This window comes from Tinamus guttatus, unplaced genomic scaffold, assembly GCF_059628265.1.
Source record: "Tinamus guttatus ecotype Peru unplaced genomic scaffold, ASM5962826v1 Tinamus_guttatus_pri_ptg000439l, whole genome shotgun sequence".
Lineage (NCBI taxonomy): Eukaryota > Metazoa > Chordata > Aves > Tinamiformes > Tinamidae > Tinamus > Tinamus guttatus.
The window spans coordinates 1,082,662-1,109,584 of NW_028288973.1; the positions used below are offsets into that span (position 1 = coordinate 1,082,662).

At 50.5% G+C, this 26,923-nt stretch overlaps 1 protein-coding gene across 1 annotated transcript in view; it reads left to right on the plus strand.

Moving 5' to 3' along the window:
• The window catches only part of CARD10 (caspase recruitment domain family member 10), a 33,187-nt gene extending 6,264 nt beyond the window's left edge, over positions 1 to 26,923 (plus strand). Inside the window, exons 2-21 of the mRNA XM_088531855.1 lie at positions 11,223 to 11,470; positions 11,834 to 11,971; positions 12,319 to 12,644; positions 14,912 to 15,094; positions 16,052 to 16,207; positions 16,336 to 16,461; positions 16,631 to 16,825; positions 16,923 to 17,069; positions 17,810 to 17,925; positions 18,175 to 18,215; positions 18,913 to 19,033; positions 19,516 to 19,696; positions 20,502 to 20,625; positions 20,989 to 21,229; positions 21,539 to 21,608; positions 21,995 to 22,094; positions 22,277 to 22,435; positions 24,847 to 24,968; positions 25,631 to 25,746; positions 26,006 to 26,923. Of these exons, the coding sequence (XP_088387981.1) occupies positions 11,223 to 11,470; positions 11,834 to 11,971; positions 12,319 to 12,644; positions 14,912 to 15,094; positions 16,052 to 16,207; positions 16,336 to 16,461; positions 16,631 to 16,825; positions 16,923 to 17,069; positions 17,810 to 17,925; positions 18,175 to 18,215; positions 18,913 to 19,033; positions 19,516 to 19,696; positions 20,502 to 20,625; positions 20,989 to 21,229; positions 21,539 to 21,608; positions 21,995 to 22,094; positions 22,277 to 22,435; positions 24,847 to 24,968; positions 25,631 to 25,746; positions 26,006 to 26,213 (3,118 nt within the window). The 3' untranslated portion in view covers positions 26,214 to 26,923. The remainder of the gene's footprint in view (positions 1 to 11,222; positions 11,471 to 11,833; positions 11,972 to 12,318; positions 12,645 to 14,911; positions 15,095 to 16,051; positions 16,208 to 16,335; positions 16,462 to 16,630; positions 16,826 to 16,922; positions 17,070 to 17,809; positions 17,926 to 18,174; positions 18,216 to 18,912; positions 19,034 to 19,515; positions 19,697 to 20,501; positions 20,626 to 20,988; positions 21,230 to 21,538; positions 21,609 to 21,994; positions 22,095 to 22,276; positions 22,436 to 24,846; positions 24,969 to 25,630; positions 25,747 to 26,005) is intronic.

Genomic DNA, 26,923 nt, shown 5'->3' on the forward strand with positions numbered 1-26,923 from the left:
ATACTTCTCCAGACATGCTATGGTAGGTGTAAGAGGACACAGTGTTAGCACCTGAGGTAGGGGAGAGGTTAGCAGATATTTTGCAGGGGTTGTATGGAAGGAGAGGAAAGAAGAACCTCCCCGTCTCCGGACCCCTTTTCAAGGTCTCTGATGCTTGGAACTGAATGCTTGCCACGGCTCCTCTTGTTTACTCAGCCGGAGAGCTGACACATCCAAGGTCTCTGCTGACTCTACTTTCCCACATGCTGCTGGCGGGCGCATTCCAGGGCAGAGTGGAAATCAGCACAGAGGCATGCAAGAGGTTTTGATCCGGGATACCATCCTCTCCTCCCCCTTCCTGTGTTTCTGGCATCCGGCATCTAGTGCCAGGCAGCAAAGACGGGGCATCACATCTGGCTGATGTCCTGGGGTTTTACAAGCCAAGGCTGGCACAGATCCCAGTGGGAAACCATGGACCAGGACCCAGGGACAGCGATCTGCTTTTCAAGCTGAATGCCTGCAGCAAGGCTCAGTCGATGTCCTTGCTTCCTTCAGGAGGTCTCAGTCTGGGATTGCCTGCTCCCTGGGACAATGCTTGGGAGATCCATGTTTTTTGCTTGTGCCCTAGTGTGCAGTGGAGCACGGAATGCCTCTTCTGGCTTAGTCCTCTCTAAAGAAATCTGGGGGAAGGCGGTAATACTACGCCACCCTGCCAGAAGGGAGTCCCAGTCTTTTCCTTTTAAGATGGGCATCCATCCCTGCTGCTGTGCTCAGCTTGCTGAGGGTTAACAGTGCTGGTCTCTGCAAAGGCAACTGAGCTGGAGCTGTCTCAGGGGAGGAAGAGCTGCACCCCTTGCTTGCGGGCACCCTCTGTGGCTACTCTGGTCCTGCACGCACGCCATCCTGGGCAGCAGCCCCAGCCCCAAGTGAATGCCTTTGGTTTTAGGAGGGAATACCACAGAACTTTTAAAAATAAGCACTGAGAACTAAAGAAGGGTTTGGAGAGCTGGCTGCAGGGCCAGAGCAGTCCTCACCCTGTCATTTTGGCCACGCTCCCCTCCAGCAGACGCCTGGAAGCTCTCTGTTCCAGCGCTGTTCGCACTTCTCCCTGAGTAGCTGGCATATTTGTCTCCTCAGAGCAGTGGGGATCACGGGGGACCTTGAATTCCTCGGAAAGGGCTACTGTGATTTTTTTTGTTCCCCCACACTGTCCCACAGAGGCCCCTTTACGCTCAGCCACAGTGTATGGATGAAGGGGCCTAGTCTCTCTCCTTGGCTGCCACAGGAAACGCGGAGCCTGAAGGTCAGGGGCCAGGCGGCAGCTCCTCCCTTGGGGGCCAAGCAGGCAAACACAAGGGCTTGTATCACGCCAGCACACGCAGTAGAGTAGAGGGGGAGGCAGAGCCACAGAGCCGGGGGGAGAAGGCCAGGCTTTTCCTGTTTATGTGACTAACAGACCCCCAAGAAAGGGAAAGCAGTTGGAAAGCTCATTGCTCTTGGGCAGGCTCCAGTTCGGGTCTGTCTGCGTCCCTTAGTCTGAGGATCATATCTCTGGGGCAGGGCTAGAGCCTTTCCCAGGGGAAATGGACATCCAAATCCCAGGGGGGATGCAGCTGCACTGCAGAAATTTGGGTTACGTTTCTAGGGCTTGCAAAGGTCTGATCTAGTGGTGATGGGGTTGATATCCTGAGAAGGGAGACATGGCTCTTGCTGCCCCACAGCCTTTGATTCCTCCCATGCTTTTTTTTTTTTTTTTTTTTGGCTTAGAGAGAGCTCGTCTCTGGCCTTGGCTGATGCTGGTCTCTGCGGGATGGTCTGAGGGTCCACTGTGGTGGGGTGGGGAGGACTGGGGAGGTAGCTGGGTATAGTGGCTTTGGTACACGAATGAGATGCTCTGAGAATGCCAGAAGCGGAGAAGTGCTTAGGGAAAGTGTAACACTACTTTTGTTCGTGAGGCCTCCAGCACAGAGCCTGTGCAACAGACAGAAGAGCTGCAAGACCTCCTGAGTTATCTAGGGCCACATCATGCAAGGTGTCTGGGGTGGCCATGGCGATATGTGGAGAGAGAAATAAAGTCTGGGGTGTTATGCTCTTTCCCTCAGTTCTTGGCATCTAGCTGCTCTTGCTTAGGGCACATCTGTACTGAGTTTGTCTGGTCTCAGCTTTCATTCCCCCTGTAGACCTTGGCCCTGCTGTTGAGCTCTACTGATGTGTGCTAAGTGGTGGTGTGTGCAGATCAGCCTCTGACACAGGTCCTGGAGAGTGCTTCTCATCAGGCAGTGTTAATGGGAGCAGAGGGGAGTTACAGCCCCTTTGCTGACCTCCAGGGAAGTCTGGGTCAGGTTCCTTGTGGTAGTGATGGTAGTGTGTGGTAGTCCTGGATGCAAAGAGCTGAACCTGGTGCAGGTCAGTGTCTTTGGAGTGGGAAGACTTAGGGAGGACTTCAGATGCAAGGGGCAAAGACCCCCAGCAGATCTACATTGCAGAAACAGGCACAGCCCCTGGCGCTTCCCCAGCTCCCTCCTTCCTCAAGGGATAGGATGGTGGGCCAGTGCCATCCCATGGCTCTGGAGGAGTGTTACAAGTGTTCGTAGCAATTGGTCATTCCTTGCCTTCTCCAGGCAGGCTTTGGCCCCTTGGTATGAACTCAGCCCTTTCCTATGCTCCGAGCAAAGGGAAGGTCCTGGCCAGATGATACCCAAGCAAAGTCTTGGGGTGTCTGCGTCTCCTGCAGTTAGTTGTATTGCTCATCTGCCTAAGGCAGTCAGATATTCCTGGGGCTAGGAAACTGCAACCAAGCTGGAGATTGTTGCCCAAACCATGCTCTACAAGATCAGGTGCACAGGTGAATGAGGGTCTCCCCTCTGACAGTTGCTGCTGAAGCTATGTTGGGTAGCAGGGTGAAAAGCCAACACACTCTTGCATATACATCAGCAGCTCCTGCCCTCAAAGCTCCAGTGTGAATCTTTCTGTGCACCTTTTCTAGCAGAAGACAATTTTGGGGATCTTAATTTACATTGTCTATGCAAGGGCTGTTGATTTATAGGGAAACTTTGTTGGTGGTCTGAAAGAGCAGCATCTTCTTTGCCTGACACAGGAACCTCACCCTTTTCTCTGGTATGGCACATATTCAGTGTCGTGGGTGTTAGGAGACAGTGTCACTCCCTCCTGCCACTTGTCCATCAACATCTGGCCAGTTACAGAGATTCAGGCTGCCCTGCTACCCATTAATACCCTGCTACTCTTGTGTTATCTGCATACCATTGCAGGAGAGGAACCATAAGAGGCTTAGCCTTTTGGAGGCAAGTCATTCTGCTGAATTCAAACAGCTCACAGTCAGTTTGTTCCCCCATATGACAGTGTCTGAACTGTTGCTGGTGATTCGGTCAGTATAGGTGCCTTTGCCTTCAGAAGCCCTGCAAAGAGAAGTTGGCCTTCTGGTATGTCTTCAACCTTGTCCTAAGCTAGACCTCACATGAGATGGTGGGAACATGTTTGATAAAGAAAACTGGCTAACCAGTTGGGCCATTAATGATCCTCTGCTCTCTCTGGACAAGAAGATGACTTTCACCTCTGGAAACTTGACACCCCACAAGCCTAGAAATGAAAAGATGTCTTGTCCTGCTGGAGGGAGGACTGGGAGTGTCTTATTTGCTCTAACTAGGTGGCTGTCCCCCTAGCTGATAAAGGGGTTGTGAGTCTCAGATAGAAAGAGCCTCTCCCCACCCATTGGAAAAGGTCTAAGATGAGATGGAAAGGAGGAGGAAAGTGGTAACACCTAACAGAGAAGAGATGCTACACATGCTGGCAGAGAAGCACGTGTAGGAGTGCAGAGGAAAAGCTGGATGCTACAGAGCATATAGACATATTGATTTCTGTTCTGCACAGCGCAATTTAGCCTGTCTGACTTCTAACACAGATTGATCATCCTGCTCATTTAGCCTCATTCACCCTCCTCTGGCTGAGGTTAGCAACTTGCTTTTATTCCAACAGTCTGCATTCGTGGCAGACCTCATTCGCAGTGACACACCTTAGCCTTGGGGAGCAGAACTAGTAGTCAGGGGAATACAGATAGTCCATTTCTATCTGTTGGTTACAGAGCAGATCATCGTCTGCTGCAAATCACATGAGTGACAGGAAAACTAGCAGTAGCAACAAGCCTGGAGTGGATGGGGCACCTGTAGTGTCCCTACAGGACTTCAGGCAAGGAATAAGGTTTGAAATTCAGAATGTCTACAGGATGCTAACTAGGAACTTCATCATTTTTAAGATCATTTTTCAGGATAGTACAGAGATTAATTGTGATTAATTGAGGTTATTTGTGATTAATGCTTTGAACATTTGTTTACATGGAAACCTACCCTGAAGTTATTTCCTGAGAGGTGCAAAACATTACCTAATTCATAGTGGTTTGGTATCCCAAGGTGTTGCAAAGGGGCTCTGTGCAGCATGCAACAACTGGCTGAGGTTGATGTGGTCACATTGACCTCTGGTGGCTGCAGCCTCAGCATGCAAGGAAAGTGCTGAGGGAAATGGGGTGGGTTTGATGAGCTGTTGCCTGCTGGAATTAGTATGCAGCTCGATTCACTCCTTCTTTTCCCGTTGGTTTGCCTCAGGGACAGCCATTTCTTCTCTGCACAAAGCAGGTGTGATTTAGCCCTCTTTGCCTGTACTTCTTCAATCCATTCATTTCTCCTTCTCAGCAGCAACATGGGAGTCTCAGTTGGGAGTGTTTTTTTTTTTCTTTTTTTTTTTTTTTTTCTGGACAGAGATAAAAAATGTGGACAATGTCTCACAAGCTGAATGCTTTAAAGAAAATGTAAATGAGAGCAAGGCTAAGGTGGGGGCCAGGTGTGAGGAGACCTCTGGTTGCAGCCCTGTTCATGTGGAGTGTCCTTGCAGCAGGCAGCATGGCGGTTCTGGAGTGAGGAAACCTGTTTTAGTGACTCAAATCCCAGGAGCCTGCTCTAATTCAGCTCTTACTTGCCACCCTGCATACCTTGAAGCCCTAATGAGTACAGAGATGTGTTGCCAATCCTTTACCAAAAGGTTCTCACCTGCTTTTGCCTCCTTTAGCTCGGGGCAATGGGTGTGTGCCTGTGAGGAGGAGGAATGCTGAAGGAAGCACTCACTTGTTTTCCTCTCTCCGTATACAGATACACGCATTTCCTTCCTGCAGGGAAGGCCACCCCCTCCTTTTTGGAGGGGCTTGTTCCTCCTCCCTTTGTGTAGCCATCTACTCCAACAGGAAGGGAACTAAAAGCTGTCAGTGTGCTGTGGCAATCTTACCCAAAAATCTTGTTTGTGAAAAGCGCAGGGGAGAGTAGTAGATAGTCAAAGCCCTTACAAATGTTGTTTATATAACACTGAGTCTGATGAGTGTCACTAGGAAAAATAGAAGCGTTTTTTTCTGCAAGTTAACTAATCTGGTGTGAACTGGTGTATAGCTGATTAGACCAGGTTAGACTCAGTAATTCTGATTCAGGGTGTTTTTCAAGTTTTCAACATTTGTTTTTGTTCCACACAGGAAGAAGACCTGTTGAGAGTATTTGTGACACAGAATTGTGTTAGGACATCTACTTGGGGTAGGAAATTTCAGGAGCGCTATTTTGGGATCTCTTGCCCGACCTGATTAGAGAGATGACCCCAGACCATAAACCATACCCTAAAACTTCACTGGAAGCTGCAAGTCTTTGAAATCACTGGGATGTGAGGAAAAAAAAAAGATAGAAACAAACAAGAAGGACAAAACAAGGAATAGTTTATTTCAAATATTCTGATCATCTTAACTTTCAGACACTGTGTAGGTAGGACATTTCAGGGCAGGTTTGTAATAATACTGATGTTCCTATAACTTTGGAAGGTTTTTAAAAAACATCTAAGCTTACTATCTGTAACTGCAGGCTGAGCTTCATACTGACTGAATTTTAGTCACACAATCCAGAATTTAATTAATATCTTCACTACCTCAAACCTTTCCATAGCTGTTTCCAAAAGCTGGGAAGTGATGCGGGGCTGTAGCATGCCCAGTCCTGCGCTCTGAAGCCCAGACTACCTGGCTCGCTCTCCTCTAAGGGGTCCCCATAACCTCTTGCAGCTGCCGCCTACAGCACGATGGGTTGGATCTGCGTGGCAAAGCTCAGGCTGAAGACCCACTTGCCTGTCACACTTTGTGGGTCCTGTGTGCTAAGCCCTTCCTGTCACATTGGAAACAATGCATGCCTCACCGTTTGCTGACCTATCATGGATTTCCTGTGCAAGACAGCGCGGCTTGGAAAGTTTTACCAATGCAACTATTTTGGCAAGGAATAAAAAAAAAAAAAGAAAAAAAAAGAAAAAAAAACACACACCCACCCAGACACCCTAGTGCACAATGTCTTTCCTAGTGTGAAGTCAGCTGTGCCAGAACAAAAGTAGCTGCTACCAATACAGCTATTTCTGAAATATGATATTGGCCGTAAGCATGTTCAGTCTGGTAGGACTGTGTATCTCAGACAAATTGTAGGTGTCTTGTACAACTGCAGCTGTCCTGCAAAGGGCAAGCTCTTCATCTCTTTGTGCTTCTGTACCCTAGCTGAAAGCCAGGGACAAATTATTTCCTTCCTCTCAGAAGTTGCCTGATATATTGCGAATCGCAGGCTACCCGAAAGCCCTGCGGGGTGCTCTGCCTTTCCCTGGGGGTGCCCTACAAACCGCTGGTGAGCATTCGTTCTCAGCTTCCCTCTGTGAATGAGAGCAGCTGATGACACTTGATGTGGGCACCGATGCTGTCTGTGATGTCTGGGCGGATGCTGGGTGCTCTGAGTCACAAGCACCACAGCCTTTGCCCATGGGATCAGGGCGTGTGGAGGGGGGGGTCTTTCTTTACATAGGTTTTGCATCCTTCTCCTGGGTGAATGATGCTGTAATCAACCCTTTTGGGGGCTTTCATCTTGACTATGAAGATTTTATCTTGTGTCACCACTGAGTATCTTGTTAAGAGAACCTTGTCGCGAGAGAGACCTGGGCTGCTTGCGAGAGCATAACTAGCAGGCAGAAATTCACGTGGCTTGAGTCAGTCCCGTTCCCCCGCAGGCAGCCTTGCTTGTACTTGCTCCTGATCACTCATTAGCAACTGGACGGCTCTGGCTGGAGGTAAGGGCAGGAGCCTGGAGCGCCGTCCTGCCCGGAGAGCGCAGCTCGCAGCCTTTGCTCGGCACGCAGCCCTTGGGAAGGAGCTGAGCAGCGCCGGATTTGCAAGGGAGGGCAAGGCGGCAGTTTGGACCCCTTGCAGGGAGAGTGAGTCAGCAGCAAATATCCATACACCCGCAGTGGTGTCAACCAGCGCTGGTGGGACGGTTGCCATGCAAAATGAGGTGGTGTTTGCTGAGAGCCCTGCGTGTGCGTGTGTGCCTGGTGTTTGCTCAACACTTGAGCATTTATAGCAACAAAGAGGCTACATATTTCTGTGATGTACAGAGGAAGGTTTGGGGACATAGCAGATAAAGTAGATGAATGGAGGCTGATTTATCACAGTCTCCAGATGGCGGTTGAGCCTGATGATGGAAAAAAAACAAAAAAAAACCCAAAAAACAAAAAAACAAAAAAACTCAAAAAAAAAAAAACCCCAGCAAAAGCAGAGGGTCTTGCTAAAGCCTCTTTTCCCTCAAGACTGCCATACCTAAGCCAGCTTAGGAGTTCAGTGGGGTCCAGAGGAGAAACAAACTTGGGGGCTGATTTAGGGTGCAGTGGGAATCCTGTGACTCCTTTCCTCTCTCCTGGGGGTAGCACTGGTCTCTGTGAGAGTAGCTCTCCATCTCAAAGAGAATCTAACCCTCAACTTTCACCCCTTTCTTCCTAGGAAAAGGCTGTAGTTGGGACCTATCCCAAACTCTCAGTTCATACCTCAAGAGTGTTTCATGCTCTCGCCTCCTACACTCCCTTTCATCACTTTTTTTTTTTTTTTTTTTTTTTTTGAGGGGGATGAGAGTAAAGTTTCCATGCAGAGGCAAGGTAGGGAAGGAATCCCCTTTCAGGGACATGGGGAATCCCATTCCCACTAGGCCCAGAGAACATTTTAGCAGGGGCAGCAGCAATGTAGCCATTCATGTCATGTCACAGCCTGTAGCGGCCAGGGCCCAGCACGGAGGCACAACACTTTAAGCCATCTGAGCCACGCTGTCTAGTTAGAACAGGAACAGAGCTACCAAGGCACCAATTCTGCCCAGTCTCTGGGCCCCTGCCCAGCCTGATGTTTCATTAGGGACCTTTTGCTAAGAGCTTGTGCCAGGGGGACATACCTATGAAGTCTGAGATGTAATGAAAGTGTAAGTGATGACAGTGAAATGAGATTGCTAGAGGAAATGGATAAAACTTAAGCCTTAGAGGGGGCAGTATGTGATGTTACATGAACTGAGACACTGTGCCTAATATTGCCCTCCATCTCCCCCAGACCTCTTCTAGTCTCAGGGGCACAGCACAGGTTTGGGCAGTCGGGTGCACAGCACGGGTGGAGGTTATCCTCTATGGGCTCTTTGGGTTTCTGTGTGGATGAAAATGTGCTCTTGGGACAACACTGGCTGTTCAGGCTGGGGAAGAAGGAAAGTTTCCCTGCATCTGCCTCTGCTGCCAGGGAACATCAGCAGGGGTGGACCAGCAGGAGACTTCTGCGCAGGGATGCCTGCACAGCCAGATCCACCCGCACACACTGCTGAGGACCAAAAGTAAGGCCGTGGGGTCTCTTCCTGGCCTGGATCAGGTCTCTTGCAAACCACCCTCCTACCCCTTCTCCCCGTACTCAAACCCCCTTCCCTCCAGAAGCAGCCCACACCAGGGGTGGCCAGGCTACAATTTCTGAAGTCCCGGGAGCCAGGCAGCCGCTTTCCCAGCTGTGGAATGGTGAAGCCGGGTGAGTTTCAGCAGAGGGGTTGCTGGCGAGCCACATCCTTCCGCAGAGCAGCCGCGGGCCGCCGAGAGAGCAGACGGGGGACAGAGAGAAGACACAAAACCCCTCTCGCCCCTCGGCCGCGGGGCCCGGGGGCTGCCCCCGCCTCGCTCCGCGGGCCGCTCTGCCCCAGCGGGCCCGGGGCCGCCGCTCCGGTGAGTGTGGCCGAGGGGAGCGAGCGGGGCGGGGGCCGGGCCGCCCAGCGTAGCCCCGGGCTGCCGGCTCCCTCCCCTCGCAGCCGGGCGGAGGAAGGGAGGGAATCACAGAGGGAGGGAAGGAGGAGGGAGGAGGTAAAGGTGCAGCGGGGTGGGGAGGGCGCTTCACACACACCTGCGGCGCGGCCAGCATGGCAGGTAAGGCGGGAGCTCCGCGCCCGGCCCGGCTCGGTCCGGCTCGGCCCAGCCCGGCCCGGGGTGGGCCGCGCTCCTCTCTGCCGCGCGCGGGGCCCCGCCGCTCCCGCCGCCGCTTGGAGCCGCCTCCGGGCCGCGCGGCGCTGGCGGAGGCGGCGGCACCGGCACCGCTTGCTTTTTGTTTGGTTGTTGTTTTACGCGCGCTGAGTTTCGGGGGTGGGGGCAAGAGTTGTTCCTCTGCTGCTCCTCTTTCCCAAGCTACTCTCTGCTCCTCAGGGTTCAGCCTCCGGCCCGTCTTTCCCGAGAGTCGGGCTGTGCTTTCAGGCTCGCGTCAGGGGGAAGCAAAGGGGCAGCGACCGGGCGCCTTCCCTCACTGCCCGGGCCTGGCGGTTGGAGACGCGGGCACTGCCTCCTGTTCCCTCTGCCCCTCTCCCTGCCAAGCCTGCAGTGCCCAGAAGCTGCTTGCGCACTTTTCCCTGCCCCCTTTATTTTAATATATATATATATATTTATTATTATTTGAGAAATGCTTTGATTTAAACGCATAAATCTGCTGCCAAGGAGCAAAGCTCAAAATGGGAGGCAAAGTTTGGAATCCAGCACGCATTCCGTTACCTGTTGTTGCATCACACATTTTCATAATTGCTCTTCTAGCAAATGAGCGTGTCACAGATGAGAGACTTCTACCAAAAAAAACAAACAAAAACAACAACGACAGAAAAACAGATTCCATTCTTTTTCATCCTCCTTATCAGTAAGATGGTCCAGACCTGTACCAGTACTTAGGCTCCTTAAGCCCTTTGGTGCTGAGAAGAAGCTATCTGAGTTTTTTTTCTTTTTTTTTTTCTTTTTTTCTTTTTTTTTTTTTTTGGGGATGTGTGGACTCAGCCGTTCTCCCTTCCTTTTTTTCCTGCATGCCACAGACCCTGAACCATCTCTCTACTTGGAGGATTAACTTCTGCACAGCTCTCTTGGCCATACTCCTTACCACGCTATTTGGCTGCCTAAAATAGTGTGGTGTCATTCTCAGAACAGGGAGGGGAAGGGGAAGGAAAAAAAGAGCAGGAGAATTCTTTCTCTTTGCCTTCATGCAACAAGAAGGCGTTTGCTGCCACAGAGGTTGTTTGCACGGCAGGGGTAGGAAAGCTGGACTAGATGCCAGAAATGGAGTGGGATGTATTGGTGCAATTGGGGAGTAAAAATAGTTTCCAGATCTCAGAAGGTCTTTGCTGTGTTTTGGCTTGTGAGCTGAAAAGATTTGTGCTGCCCTGTGAAGCTTTATTTCTCAAGTGAAGATTGATTGGATGGTTTTGTAGATACCCAGCTGGGAAGAGTTCACCTTGTTTAATCACAGCCAGCATGACTTAATGGAGCAGGTTCATCACTGCTGTAAGGGTGTCCTTCATCCACTGGCTTCAGGGGATTTCTGTCTGTTTTAGCTGACAGGGAGATTGCCTTGTTGTTGAATATTGCCAGCGCCCCAGAGCAATGTGTGGGAGATGCAGGGAATTCCCATTTGGCTCCAGCACATGGAGCTAAGCTGCACTATGGCAGACTGCCCTGGAAAACATTAGTTTGGTTACTGGATCTTGAGGCATGCCCAGAGGAAATGGATCCCCAGAGAAACCCACCTGCCTAACACCAGTGTGAGGGAGCATGTCACGGGCTATAGAATCCCTCATTCTTGCAACAGGGATGAGGAAAAAAGGGAGGATGTTTGGTCTGGTGGATTTTTTTCCTAGGCTTCCTGCAGTATGTGATCCTATCTCCTATAGGTACCACTGTTTTCTGCCTCCTACGAATCTAAGGCCCTAGGCTAATGTGTCAGGATCCAGACAACCAGACTAGTAATTTAAATGGCTTCAGAAATATTTGGATTGTATTACAGAAGAACCAAAGCATTCATGGAGTCATACTGTGATTCATGTTCTCCCATGCCTTTTTCCCTGTGCTCCTCCATCTGTCCTCAGACTTTCTCTTTTTCCTTTTATTCTTCAAGCCCTGGAGAATGGCTCTGTCCAGACCTCCAGTCTCTCAGAGCAGGAGGAGGAAGAAGACACCCTCTGGGAGAAAATTGAGAGTGCACGGCACCAGCTGACCCGCTCCCTGAACCCAGCCAAGCTCACGCCATACCTGCGCCAGTGCCGGGTGATAGATGAGCAGGATGAGGAAGAGGTGCTGAACTCATGCCGATTCCCTTGCAAGAGCAACCGCACAGGTGGGGAAAGCACAGACTTGTACTAAGCTGGGCCTGGTTTTTAGGGAGGACCTGTTTTTGACAAAGAGTGGATACGCTTCAGCACGTGTTGTTGTGGCCTTACGGCTCCCTCCCACTGCAGTGCTACTTGGCTTTGTTGTTGGCTGGGATGCTGTGCAGCCAGACCTTCTCCTTCTCCTCTGTGGGGACTCCCTGTGTGCCTATATACAGGCAACTTTCCCACCTCAGTCCCATCTCCAACCTGTCCTTCCTGTGGAGGGAAGTAGACTTGGTAGAAGTGCTATTTTCTATCATAAGGTTGGGCTATGTCGTTGTTCCCTGGTTTACAGGGAGTTCATCCTACCCCTTTATCCCTTCTTCCAGGTTACCTGATGGACATCCTTCGGCGCCGTGGGAAACGAGGCTACGAAGCCTTCCTGGAATCCCTAGAGTTTTATTACCCAGAGCACTACACCCGGCTAACAGGGAAGGAGCCAGCCCAGCGCTGCTCTATGATCCTGGGTAGGAGCAGGTGCTCTTTCTCCCTTTAGTTGCTGGTTGTATTGGAGATGTCAGAAGTAAGTGTATGTATATGCTTCTGCATGAAAGCCTGGCTACCTGCTAAAAAAAGGTACCTGCTTTTGAGGAATCCTGACAATTTGTGCTCTGAATTTTGCTGGAGGGTGGTGGCATAGGTATGTGTACATGGGACCATGGTGTCATAAGCACCAGGATGAGGAAGGCTGCACGCCTCAGGAGGCTGTACCATCCTTGTTGGATATAGTGATGGACCAATATGTGGACTGTTCTTTGGGGGGGATTGCCCCCATCTAAGCAGCCAGGACATGATTCTCCTTTCGCTATCCCAGATGAGGAAGGCCCTGAGGGACTAACTCAGTTTCTGATGATGGAGGTGAAGAAGGTGAGGGCTCAACGGAAAGAGCACCTGCTGAAGGAACACCAACTCCAGGTGAAAAACCAGGCCTTGGAGCAAGAACAGGCTCGGCTGGAGCAGCGGCTGCAGGAACTCCTGAAGGTGCAAGAGCGTTGCCAACAGCTGAGGGAGGAGTGGGACTCCAATAGCCTGGAGCTGCTGAGGCTGAAGGATGAGAACTACATGATGGCCATGCGCTATGCCCAGCTCTGTGAGGAGAAGAACTTGGCTGTGCTGCGGAGCCGGGACCTGCAGCTAATGGTATGGCCCCAGGGAGTGTGGGGGCATGTCTTGTCAGCAAGTGAGGCAGGAGGCTGGGGGTTTGACAGTCACTGAGGAAATGGATGTGGTGGTGCAGATGAGAGGGATGTACGTGGATGTCTGTATGTGGTGGTGTTTGAGCATGAAGGAGCTCATCCACTGTACAGCTGAACATGTGTCAGAGTACATGGATGCATGCTGACTGGGTGGCTCTTGCTGGGGAGTGTGCTCCAAGCATGGCAGAGTGGCCAAGTCATGTGCATGGCACGTGAGACTTGTGTAGTTGGCTTTCACCTTTTCAAATACTGTTTTCAAGTATTTGGTGTGTTTGTGCAGCATTGCACTCTGATTTCACGTGCGCTGGATGCAACTGGTCAGCCTGAACTGTGATCTCCATTGAATGGGCCCCATCACAGGAAAGAGCTGGTGGTGACGTACAGTGACTGTAGATGTGTCATGTAGAGAAGCCTGAAACAACTGTTCAAAGGAGCTGTCAGGGTGACACCCTCTCCAAGGGTGGCCTTGTACTCTTTCCGCCTGGCCACTGTTACCGTGAGGTGCCCGATTTGTTTCTGCTTGTGTTTTCTACCCTGTCAGCCTAGGCTGAATTCTCTGCCGGTGGACACCTGTGTTGTGTCCCATCAGCACATACATGTGGTGGACAGCTAGTTCTTTCAGGCTGCACGTTATGGTGGTTGTGTTTCTTCCTTCCCTAGGAAAGGGCTTGCATTCACTTTTTTTTCTAGCGATGATCAGGATTGTGCGTCTGTCTGTACGTGAGGCTCTAGGTATGCCCATGCTGCATGGAGATGGCCAGCACTCCTTGCTATGCATAGGAGTGTTTTGGCCCAGCGTCCATCTCCACCACTTCGTCATCCCTCTGCCATTTCAGAGGCTCATGAGGTGTGCTTAGAGGAATTCATGACACTGCATTCCAGCTGCCAAGCTCTCACCTCCATTAAATGCACCCATTTCCTGTCTGGGCAAGGACGGCTCTACCTTGAGTCTATTTAAAACTCTTCCTCTGTTGCCTTGTGGTATTTCCCATGCCAGTCTGGGCCTGGGCTTCTTGCACAGCCCTGCAGGTACCTTTCATTCCTTCTCCCGGTTTGCCACCGCTGGAATCCCCTCCTACTTTTTTTTTTTTTTTTTTTTCCTTTTTTCTTTTGTGTACTTGCCAGTGGCAATTCTTCTGAGTCTTTTCTGAACAGAGAGGTGAATACCCTGTGGGTAGCTGTAGTGAGGAGAAATGCTACAAAGTCCCAGCCTGCCTTTCCTTCCTGACTGCTGCCACTCTAGGGTCTAGAAGTGACTAGTCCGAAACCTCATTCTGAATTCTTTGGCAGATCTGCAAAATTGATCCAGTCCCTGTATTCATTCTTGGGAATATTGACAGTGCTTATTAGTGCTTAGAGGCCTTATATTTTCTCCCAACCCCATATGCTGTCAAAGCTGTCATCGGGCTCTGAAGCTCATTTCCTAATTAGCCTTATCAGCAGGTCCTTGAGGATCCTGCCTTAACCTAAAAGTAATCACCTTCCATGTCCTGTGTCCAAGAAATGTCTAACCAATGAGCTTGTCCTGCTTCCAGCCCTCGAGCTTCTGGTTGCGGGCTGGATGCGTGCTGAGGATTCGGAGTGTTGACATAAGAGTGGTCAAACAAGGCCACCATGAACTTCTGTGTCACGCAGCACCCTATCTCCAGTGATATGCTGATGGAAGAGTGTGAGAGCAGGCAAGTGTGAGATGATACATGTGTGAAATCCTGCAGCCTGCAGTGATTTGGTGCTCAAACACTTCCCAGGCCAGAGGTGCTCTCCTGCGCTGAACAGCCTTCCATGGATTTTTCTGCTGTGGAGTTTTGCCTCAGCTGTTCTAGTTAGAAAGCTTTTGTGAGACTGCTGCCAAGGCCAGCAACTGTGACACCTCAGAGGGCTCTGCTCTACCTGGAATCAGGGGCAGCTGCACTGTGGGTGCTCCAAGGTAACAAGAAAGTTGTTGCTCAAAGAGGGGCCCCTGAGATTGAGTGCACTTACAGAAAAAAATGGTGCAAATGCATCTTCCTCCTCTCCTGCAGTGAAAACCTTGTATGTACAGCTGTGTAAACCTTACCCCAGCTGTAGGGTACTCCTGCATTTGGTTTCTAAGCTCTCATATTCCTTGCCTAAAGACCAATTTTCTGCCCATCTTTCTCTCTGCTTCATTCCCCTCTAAGGCAGAGGTGCTTGCAGGAGGGGGTGGCAGACTATGTTCCTTCTGTGTTGCAGGTGGACCAGCTGAAGTGCAAAGTCTCCAGCCTAGACGAAGAGTGTAGCCTGCTGAGGAAACAGGTCTCTGCACCGCCCCAGCGAGAGGCAGAGGAGCGGAGCCACCCTGACACAGTGTCTGAGCTCTGGGCTGAGAACCAGCGGCTAACAGCATCACTGCAGGAGCTGCAGGGGATGCTAAAGGTACCTGTCAGGGCAGAGCAGCCTCCAGGCCACCTTCTTCCCTGGTAGTGCTGGCAGTGAAATGGGTGAATTCACTGGAAAGGAGGAGGCAATTGCTATCACAGCCTAGCTGGCCCCTTCCTCTGAACAGATTGCTTGCCTGTGGTGACTGCTGTTGGCACTGGGTCTAGGGCAGTGATTTGTTCTTGTTTGCAGGTCTCTGCCTCTTAAGTGGGCTCACACATGTGACTTTGTGCCTCTCACTGTGGGCTGTGAGGGTCAACCTCATGTACTGAGAGGAACTATTCAGGGTGAGAGAGGCTGGAGCTGTAGCCTTTGTGCAGACACTGCTGTTTGGGCTGGGCCCTTATAGGGGCAGGCTGCATTTTGGTGATGGGCCTGGATGGATCCAGCTGGTGCTAGGACTCCCTGTAGCACCTGGGAGGCCTGACCTCACACTAGCCCCCTGAGGTGGGTGCTGTGGAGCCCAGAACAACGGAGGTGCCCTGTAAATCTCCATGGGATGAGTGACCTCATTGTTTGGTCCTTCACTTGATCGCCCCTGGCACAGCAGTTCTTTCCCTGCTGTGTTCTGGGAAGAGACTTCAGAGAGATGTTCCCTCTCCATTGCCCAGGGTCACCTGTGATTTTATAGATCTTGCTTGTATGCTCCTCAACTGCTGCTTTTCTGACTTGGCACAACACAGTGTTCTCATCTGTTCCCTGTAGAGGAACCATTCTGTGCTCTGACCCCTCATCTTGCCTCGATTGTTTCCAGTTCTCCTGACTTCTTAGAGGAGATGGGAGGACTGGACCTGTACACCACACTCGGGCTGTGAGTGCACGGTAGATTCATACAGTATTGATAACTGCAGTATTGCCAGTCTGCCTGTTGTTCACCTGCTGAGCCACAAGCCTACCTGGTCTGGTCCTCCAATGGTGCTTGCAGTGAAGTGATGGTACCATCTCTCCTCCTAGATGCCAGGTGAGGGCCCAGTGCCAGGCTCTGAACAGATCTTGCTGGACATCCTGGAGCACGACTGGAAGGAAGCTCAAGATGACCGTCAGGATCTCTGCCAGAAACTCCACTCTGTGCAGAATGAGCTGCAGTGGGCTGAAGAGCTGAGAGATAAGGTTTTATATCCCTTGCTACTTCCATTTCTGCCTGGGGAGGCAGGCATGGAAGGGAGGGGAGGGAAGGGACGGGGAAGCTACACTACTTGCTTTTGGGAGAGCTAATACTCACTGATCACTCTTACCAGTACCTGCAGGAGGTTCAAGATCTGCAGCTGAAATATCGGACACTGCAGAAGGACTGTGATCTCTACAAGCATCGGATGAACACGGTGCTGCTGCAGCTGGAGGAGATTGAGAAAGAGCGGGACCAGGTGAATTGTCTCTCCCAGGGCTTCCTGAATTCACCTTCCAGCAGGATCAGGGTTTTTTTCTCTGCTGTGTATACCCCCTCCATCATCAGCAGATACTCTTCAGCCATGCCAAAATGGGAAGGGGGGATTACTGTTGCAGTTCTCCTAATTGCAGCTTAGCTCCTTGCAGGCTATCCAGAGCCGAGATGGGGTGCAGCTACAATACTCCCAGAGTCTGATTGAGAAGGACCAGTACCGCAAACGCGTGCGGACCCTGGAAGAGGAGAGGGATGACCTCCTGAGCAAACTGAGCCAGGCAGAAGGGCTGAACAGCACGCTGGAGGCCCAGCTGCAGCGATGCCGAGGCAACCGCAGCCTGGGCAAGGTGAGGAAGGCTGAAAGGAAAGGGAAACGGAGAAGGGGAAGAGACCAGGGCTATTTCTTGGGCTATACAATGGGCTGTTGGGTCCCTTCTCTCCTAGATGTGCAGCTCTTCCTACTCCCTCTGCTCCAATCTCAGCAGCACCTGGAGCCTCGTAGACAAGCCTCCCAGCCTGACGAATGGGTTTGTGGAAGCCCTGGGGGGTTCTGCCATCCCATTTCTGGGGGATTCTGCCATTCAGAGCATGGTGAGTGCTTGACCATGGGATGTTGGCCTGAACTAGGGGCAGCAGTGACCCACACATCTCTAGAAGGACACAGAAGCATTAGACCAGTCTGTGACTTGTTGTAGGACATGGAGTGAGGCAGTGTCTTAACACTGAGACAAAACTGAGGAATGAAACTTTGTCAGTAATAAACCAGCTAATTCTGTGCTTAGGTGTGCAGTACTTTGCTAGCTGGGAAATAGCGGTGAATGAGACTTCTTCCTGTGTGACATGCCAAAAATCAACGGCCCCATGTAAGCTGTTTTTTTTTCCTACGTAATTAGGGGAGAAATCCTAGCTCTTCTGAATCCTCTAACAAACAATGCTATTGTCTTTAATGAAGCCGTGTTCTTACTAAAGTCCCTTTGACTCTGAATCCTCATCATATACCATGCTAAACTGGTTAGTCACAAAGGTTACTTAGGCCTCTAGGTGTGCCATGGCTAACAGCAAGCTATAAGGACAAGGAGAGTCTGATTCCTTCATTAGATATTAATTCTATTGCTTGTACTTTGCAAAAACACAAGGATTCAGTGGCAGGCATCTCCATCCCTGTTCTATCCTTTGGGATGGCAAGATGCCTCTGCGCAGTTGGAGGAATGTGGATGGACTCTGAAGTGATGTGTGGTACACGAGGAACTATTTGCAACCTAGCCAGAAGAGAGGCGAGGGAGGTGCTGGGCAATGGTGTTAATGGGCATCTCTCTCTCACTCTGCTCAAGGACGTAACTCCTGACAGTGAGAAGGATATCAATCGCCTTTCCACCTTCCCCTTTCCGCCTTGCATCGGCTCCATCCTCCGGCGGCAGCGGGAAGATAGATGCATGCCCTATAAAAGGTGACTTCCAGGGCTGCCTGAGTTTCTGTGTGTTCTCTGTTGGGGTTGTGGGGGCCCAAGGGGCCTGGATGGCAGGGAAGGGAGAGTTGGAAGTCAGCAGTGAGTGTGTGCTGGCTGATGACTGCATGCTGGTTGGGTGGTGTTTTTGTGTTGGGGTGGGGAAAAGCTGTGGGGAGGGAGTTGAGAATGGGTTGCAAGCAAGCTTTGCAAAAGCTGTTGCCTCACATCTCACCTTTATGTCCTTTCCAGCTTGTCCTGTGGCTCCTTTAGCAGCATGGAAGATGCAACAGGTACCACAGCTGAGGCTTTCCCAAAAGGCCTTAGAAAGAAGTGGTGGCTGTGGGAAGCGGAGGGTAGACAGATGATTCTCTCTCATACTTTTGGTCTGTGTAGCTCACTGCGGGCTCTGTACACATAGCAGCGTGCCGTGGACAGAAACATGCCTTGTTAGATTCTGTGAAGTACAGCAGCTAGAAAGCTGGCTGTCCCCTGCAGAATGTGTCACTGTTCACACCTAATTTATTTAATTTGTGGAGAACATTTGTTTATGGCAAAACTCCTTTGGAGTTGGGGAGGAAGGAGACAGAGTAGATAAATATTTGTTTTTGGTGATGGGATGTAAATCTCCTGGAATGGATCTCTTAGTATTGACACATTTTGTGGTGGGTGCTGGTAGCTGAGCAACTCAGGGCATGTACAGATTGCTCTGGATTTTGCTGTGACACAGTTTATGATCAAAATGCTGATGGGGGTGGGAGGTTGGTTGTTTTCAGGAGACGCGGGAAAGCAGTCCTAACTCGTCTCTGGGAGCACCCCTTTCCAGGAATGTGACTGTTCAAACCCTTTCTCCAGGTTCAGTTTCCTAGTCAGAGGTTAGAAAATGTAGAGAAGGGAGATGACAGACCTCAGCCACCCTGAGAATACGGTCTGCCTGCAATGCTTGGAGAGGTGATGTGCCCTTTCTCTCCCTCTTACTCTCTTTCCTAGGCAGTGGTTTTGCTAGCGTGTCGCTTGGTGCCTTCTCCTCTTCTTCCAGTAGCACCTACACCAGGGTGAAGTCGGAGATGTGCTTGTCCACACTTCCCAGCCGCAAGGAAGTGACGAGGAGGTGACTGCTGCTCTCTTAAATAAGCACTCTTGAGTCTGCTGCTTGGGGGGATGTTTCGCCCTGCTGGGAGACCATGCTCGGAAGGCCATTTCTTTCTGCTTTTCTGCTGTGGGCCTTTTTCTGCTAGCAGGAGAGGAAGGAAACAAAGTTCCTATTGTCCTTATTTCACAGCAGGGCCCTGATTTTCTGGCCTGTTCCATGTGTTATGGCAGGGATGAGGATGGTACCCTCATCCCTGGACTAGTAGTTTTGTCTGATTTGGGACAGGACTGGGAGAGCCTGTGCTGTGACCAGCGGGCTGGAATGGGCCTTGGGTGCTCTTAAATTCTTTATGTGCACCCTGGTGGTGACTGAATTGTGAGCTCCATACCTCCTAGTCCTTGATAAAAGTACTGCCTTGTGGCTGGACAGCAGACATAGGGATGAGTTCTTAAGAAAGGCAGCAAACTTCAGCAGTTGAGCTTGGTGTTTTTCCTTATCAGGTCCCTGGTGGTACAACTCCCTAGCATGGGGCATCCCAGCAATTCATCACCCCAGGAGAAGAGGCTTGGAGCAGATATCTCCATCCTTGGCGGGAACAGGACAGGGATTTACGTCCAGTGGGTCAAGCCAGGCTCACAGGTTGAGAGTGCAGGGCTCAGGGAAGGCTGCCGGCTCATTGAGGTGAGTCTGGGGATGGGCTTGCTGCACATACCTCAGAAACAAGGAGTATGAAACAAGCTCCAGTGCGAACTAGGCTCTGCCAACTTGAGATGCACCTCTACCAACTTGAGGTGCACCTCTATTTCTTCTCTTTCCAGAGAGTATTCCATGTCTACAGCTCTCTGGAGCATGAACAGACATCCAGGTTGCTTTGCAGTGCATGTGAAAATGCTGAGTTTTCTTGAAACATTTCTTTCAGCCGTGGGAGGGGAAGAAACAACATGGAGATACACAAGTTCAGGGAAACAGTCATATCTCTGTCTTAACTCGTCTGTCACTTTATACCATTTTGGAGCAATTTGCACACTGCATTTTGTGCATGCCTGCTGCAAAGCAATCAATTTTGGAGTGAAATTTTGCAAGCCTTCATGACCCTTTCAAGCTATAGAGACTAATTGCTCTGGAGAAAACTCCTGGAGCAGGGAAGGACATTTGTTTTGGCAAGAATGACAGCGCTTGATATACAGCTAAGACACTTGAATTAATGTCCACCTGTGACTGAAAATAAACCAACTCTGTCCTCCCCCCGGACATATACATCTGTGCGCACATATGTTCAGTTCCATAGTAGCCCAGTATCCAGATTTGGCAGTGGTTGGCAGAAGGTATTTCAGAGGCAGAATGAGGATGTCTTATCCTCAGGTAGAGACCAAGGCCTGCCTTGGTCTGTATTTCTTGCGGAGGAGGTATTTCTTGTGAGGAGTTGGTGGTGGGGAGGAGACTGCTCTTCTAGCAGGCTTTTCTAAAACCATTTGATTCTTGTTAGCTGAAGGTCCCATCACTGAAAGAGGAGGTGCTTTCCCTGGAGAATTGTACCCGGGAGGTTGCCTACCTGAGCCTGCTGCATTGGGACAAACCCTCTAATCTTGTCTTCCAGATGGACCTGCAAGGTAAACCCCTGGCAGCTGAGTCTCCCTTAAACTTGACTCTCTGTCTACCTTTCCAGGCCCCCCTACCTAGTTCTGGAGGTAAATCTGTGTTCTCAGTCATTCTTTCTCCTCTGCTATTTGGCCCTAGGCCCCAGTATGTGATACAGAGATTAGCCATAGTTCTAGTTATTTGTCATGTCTAGTGCAATATGTGTCTACTGAGTTATAGCATGGAGGTAGAGACCCCCTTCTCTGTTTGCCTCCTCTGAATTCCTATCTCTAGCATCATTTCTGTCCTAGAGATTTGGCTATTCAGACAGTTTCTCTTGTCAGTGATAGTTACTTCTAGTCCCTGCCGGTGCTGACCTATATATTTTGCTCTAGGATACCAGCCTCTCCGTGAAGCCCTGGAGGAAGGGAAGAAGATTTCTGGAGACTCATTCTATGTGCGCACTAATCTATCCCTCACGGAGCAGTCGGACCCTTACGCGTTGTGTGTCAAGTGCCGGGAAATCCTCCACGTCACAGACACCATGCACAAAGGACGTCTGGAATGGTTCTGTTCCCGTGTTGATCCCTTGACTTTGCGGGACCTGGACAAGGGGACAGTACCCAATTACAACAGGTAACAGGGTGAGGTGAAAGCTAGGGAGTCCCTGGGGTAGCTGTTCGATTTCTCTGCAATGAGCATCCACCAGGAGTCCCAAATGTGGTTTGGCTTTTTCCCATCATGATAGTGTGAGCTGTCCAAACCTTGTATCAGGGACCAGTGTGGTGGTATCTGGGCACCCTTCAGAGACTGGGTGGTTGAGTGACAGATTTTGTGTCCTTATCCTTCGGCATATCTCTGAGGGGGTTGCCAAAGAAGATCCTAGCAGGCTAAGGTCCCTGAGGGCTCTAGAGCTGCTTGAGGGGAACCTCTCTGTCTTTTCAGGGCCCACCAGCTTTTGAAGATCCAAGAGAAGAGTCCGATGCCTGGGCAGCAGAAGGGCCACAGAAATAATGTAAGCGGAGAAACAAGCAACGAGAGCTGCGTGTGTGTGTGTGCCTATATTCACCCCAACCCCTTGGCATGCAGTCTGCCCTGCTCTGAGAACAGACAGCTCTTTTGGAGGTGGCAGCTTGGCTAGCAAGCCAAGCAGACTCTTACAGCCCAGCCAACCTCTTTGCTCTGTGATTACTCCCCTACCTGCTCTCCCTGAACCTTCCCAACCTGAACCTCATGGTGGGCAGGCCCGCTCTCTTTCCATGTGTGCTCTCCATCTCCTTTCCTGTGTGTTCTCTGCAGTCAGGTGTGTGTGTGTGTGTGTGTGTGTGTGTGTGTGTGTGTGTGTGTGTGTGTGAGAAAAGATCTGTGGTTTCAGCCATAGTGCCCTCACTTTCTCCTCAGCTAAAGAAACGGGCCTTGGACCAGCTACGCCTGGTAAAATTTAAGCCACAGGGGAGCCCGGGACAGCCCCCTCCACAGCTGTGGCTGGATCCCTGCTCAGGTGAGCTCTCACCCCTATATCAGACCCATCATCCTTGGAGACCCAGTTGTCCTCTGTGGACACTGAAGGTAAAGTGGCACCTAAGATACCTCAGCCTCTCTGACCAGAATCCCTCTAGGCTGATGGCAATCCTATCCCTCATGTTCTCACCTTTTGACTTTTTCTTCTTACCTCTCTTCCAGACCCAGACAGGAGCCTGAAGCCTTACAACTTGGTATACCCTGTGGTGGTCCAGACACCACGTCCTGTGGTGCTCTCACCTGATTGCATTGCACCACGGCTCATCAGGAACTTGCTGGACTTGCCCACCTCGCGTCTGGACTTTCACGTGTGCCCAGCAGGTAGGTGGCAAGGATCAGTTAACTTGCCCGATGATGTTTTAGAAGCCTGTGGCTGAATGAAGTAAAGTACACGGGTGTCCTACCTCCTGAGATCGTCTTCCTGTTTCACCTCCTGTGATTTCTTCTTCCAAAGAGACCTTGGTGAATCCAGTTCGGGGAAGAGCTGCTGTTAGACCAGGAAGTCTGAAACATAGTCTCATGGGGCTTGGAGAGGGCATGAGGTGTCAGGAGCTAAACTATGAGGGTCTTACAGTCTTCCCAGACAATACTTGTCACCTTTCAGCCATTTGGGCTGACTAGCTCCAAAGAGTTACCTCCTGTTCCTAACAGTGCTTTGTCCCTTTGGCCCATAGGGAAGCCAGTTCTCTCTTCTAGTCTTTTCGGGGTCTCTGGTCTCTCGGGGGCTCCACAAGGGTCTTCTGTCTTTTTTTTTTGAGTGGGTGGTGATGGCTTTGCCTTGCTGCTATGGGTGGCTCTTCCCAGGTGTGAACCCCGTGGCCAAGATGGCATCTGCAGTTTGACTTCTTGCCTTGCCTTCACCTGGATGAGAACTTTCAGCCTTCGTTATATCCTTCGCTTCATCTGACAGCAGTGTGAGGTTGGCACACAGCGCAGAGGCTGTGTTTTTTCTCCCATAGAGAATTTTCACATAGGACAAATACCCATTTTGCTCCTTCTTCGTTCATGTTCCCTATCTTTCACTTCTCCTATGTTTAGAATTCTTCCTTTGCCAAATGCAGAAATTAAAAAAGTGAGGGTTTTTTTTTTCTGGGGGTCGAAGTGGTGAAAAATCTCTGCCTTGTTGGAAAGGGAAAGCTCTGCAAATGTTAATTTCTTCTTCTGGGCTTGTTAGCCAAGCGACTTTGTCATGTATCCTGTCTTACTAGGCCCTCTGCAGGGTCCTCCTCACACTGCATTGGTATATGCTTCAAAAGCTGTTTACTGCAGCTGGGGACTTTACACTGAGACCACAAATTCTGTTTACTCCTTTCTGCTTTGCCTGTTGCGAGGGAAAGAAAGTGATCCCAGGGGTCCTGAGCCATTTTGCTTTTCAACGTTGCCTGCATTTTCCCTCGGAGAAATCCCCGGCAAGTGCAAAGTTAACATAAGCCAGCTGATCTGCAGCCAGAGCTTGCTGACCCCAAAGAAAATGGATAGCTTATGGGAGGCAGGTTTACCAGGGAACCAGGCCACTGTATGGCCAGGCAGAGTTAGCAGAGGATACCCAGCTGTCCCTGGGCTTGGGAGAAGTGGAAGGTGGAATGCACTCTGGACTTGATCCCACACGTGCCTTATCTTGACAAGATTACATTAGTTCTGATGTAAAGATGAGAGGCAAAGGTAGCTCTTAAAAGCCTTATTAGGACTCCTGGGCTTGTGTCACATTTGTTCATTCTGGAGGTAGGTGGTGTGGGCAGCTGCCTAGGACAGCACGGTCAGCAGGTAGATCCCAGTGCCACTCATGGCTGTGTGGTTCAGCCCACTGCTCCTGAGCGAGATATGTGTGTGCCTGTGCTTCTTGACTTCTCATGATTTGACCCTGCTAGACTCTGCTGTCCTGGTGGCCTCTAAGGCTCTGCCCCAGTTTTCTGTTTCAGCTTCACCTTTCTACTGCTCTCCTGCCTGCTGTAGAGATGATCTGGGCCCATGTTATCTCTGGCCTCCTGCCAAAAGCACAGCTCTGTTTTCCTGTGTGGGATGCAAAGCTTTGAGGTGGGTCTGTTTGGACACTAGCAATGCTTAGCACCTGGTCAGCTGATGCACACCAGGACTCATTGAGAGCCTCTGAAAAGTTTGCCGGCCCTGCAGCTCAGTTGCCGTGTGCTGTCTGTTGGGATTCACCTGTGAGCACTGGGAGATGGTTCCGCAATCAACAAAAGGAGGTTCAGCTTGCCCCCATATCCGTCCTTTTCTACCATGCCAACATCCACGCTCCCACTGTTTCCCTATCGCTGCTGCTTGCTGGAGCTTTCTGTGAGCCCATGTAGATCACTAACCCTGCAGAAACCTTATTTGGCAAAATAAAACAATTAGTGTTTTTTTTTTTTTTTTTCTGGATCACATTGGAAGCAGTTGCAAGGTGGGAATGGAACAGTGTGGCAGCAGGGAAGGTGGGGATTAGAGCTGTGAGCTGGCTTAGGCTGCTGTGGTACTGCAGCACAAGAGCTGCTTTTGCTCTGCAAGGTGTCTTTAGCTATGATATGTTGCTTGTTCTGTAAGCAGAAAGCTGCAGGAGATCCATGCCAACATGTAATGCTGTATAATTAGACTCGCTCTGCAGAATCTATGAACAGTGAACTTGATAAATATCAGCCCAGCAGCAAATGTACAAGTTCAGAGGTAGAAATGTGCAGGAGGGAGAAGTGGATGATGTCTCCATTTTCAGATCTCCCTTTCCTCTTGGCTTGCAGAGAAGCTGGCAGAAGGGCATCCCAACACTACCTGTGCTAAGGAGGACCCTGTGTCTAGAAGTTCCTCCCAGGATCAGAGGGAGCCTGGGCGAATCCGCATGATACGGGAGGCAATGGAGAAGGTGCTGAGCTACTCGGTGTGGAGAGAGAGAGGACCAGAATGGGGCATCCTGGCAGGACAGAATCTTTGTCATCTCTAAAGAGGGGACAACAGAAGGGAGGGAAAAGGGAGATGAGTGGTGAGAGAAAAAGACTTGCTTATTTGAGGGTGCGAGGAGGGTGGCTGTGTGACCTGGAGGGCATTTTAGGTCTAGGTGTTGTGGGGCTGTGAAGCAACAAACAGGCTTCTCCTGAGGTTTTTGTCCATGCGGGTGAGAGGAATGGTGATGGGGATGTGGGGAAGAAGTGATGGGAGATGCCTCACGCTGAAGCTGCCTTCCTGCTTTTGCATTCCTTGTCTTCACCAAAGTGGCCATGGCTCTGCTCAGGTCATACAGAGAAGATGTGGGGCTGTGGGTGCTGCAGAGGAAGGGCTGTGAAGACAGACTGGCCGACCAGGGGTCTGATGGGCTCTCGAGTCAGGTTAGCTGTGATATAGTGGATGACCCTGTTCTTCAACTCTCTGCTTCCCTCTTGGCCTCAGCTGTAAATCCCACATTTAATGGAATTACTATTGGAAAAGCAATGATATTTCACAGTATGGGTTTGATTTAATGTAACTGTCAGGAACTGGGGTTATTTTTTTCTCCATTTAAATCAGTAAATCTATTTGATTTCTTTCCAGAATAAACACTGCCTGCTAGAGCTCGGAGTTCAGAGTGTGAGGGACCTAATTAGAAGTGAAATATACCCCATTGTTATCCATGTCGAGGTCACAGAAAAAAACGTTAGAGGACTCAGGTAAGAAGAGGCCATTGAGTATGGATGGGAGGATATTATTGAGGAAAAGAGAAATCCTTATTTCTATTTAAAGGAAGAGACAAAAGACCCTTATGGGAGTACTAAATGTGTGTGTGGGCCAGGTGGGTTGCTGTGGGAAAAGGGCAGGAAAAACAGCTTTGTATATGTGAGTCCTTGTAGGGATCAAGGTGGAAGTGCTGGCATTTTTCCTGCCCCCTCTCTTTGCACAAGGATGACACGTGTGCCCCTGTTTCCTCAGGAGCCTGCTGAGGACGCCAGGCCCACGGGACTCGGAGGTGCTGAAGCTGTGCCGCGGTGCGGAGCACGCGCTTCGTGCTCTGCCCTGCTCCTGGGCCCGAGTGGATCCCCAGGCCTGGAGGCACGTGGAGGAGCTGACCAAGGTGGTGCGGGGCTGCATCTTTCAGGAACAAACCCGGCCACTGTGGATTGAGGAGGGTGACGACTGAGCTGGGACCTCACAGAGCTGGTGCTGTGCTGCCAGCCACCCTTCCCAAGAGCTGCTCTCGGAGGCCTTTTCTTCCCTGAACTCCATTAGGCAGAGTGCCCTTTCTCCTCAAGGGGATGCCATCAACAGATGCCCTTGGAGTAGTATTTCAGGTGCCTTTGAGGCTGTACAGAGCTGACGAGCAGTAACACATTCTAACTCCTCAGCCTGAGTTTTCCATGTTTTATTGGAGAGATGTCTTTCACCTTTATGCTGGACACCACTCTCACATTCTGTTCCCCATCTCCGTGGTTCTGGTACCTGGTTAGGCTGCTAGATCAGACGGTTGAGGGAACTGTGTGAAATGAGGGTGTACAGAAGTGCATAATATACACACATGGGCACTCACACGTACATACATCCACCCTGTCTTTTGGTACTTCCAAGGCCCTTTTCTCCTCACTTCTGCCTTCCCTTGCCTGTAGCGCTGTGTGCTGTGGGTCCTCTCCCCCTCTTTCTCTATCTACCTCACCTCCTGCCCTGAGGAGCAGGAAGCAGTGCTTGCATGCAAGCACCTCACCAGGGCTTCTAGAGCGACACTAAGTGGGTTTTGCGACATGTCCTCAATTTATGGGAACTGTACTCTTTATTGCTTGTAAATTATTAATGGACCCATTTATTGGCAACCCACATGTAAAGGAGAATTAAATACCATTTATAATGGGAAGAGGA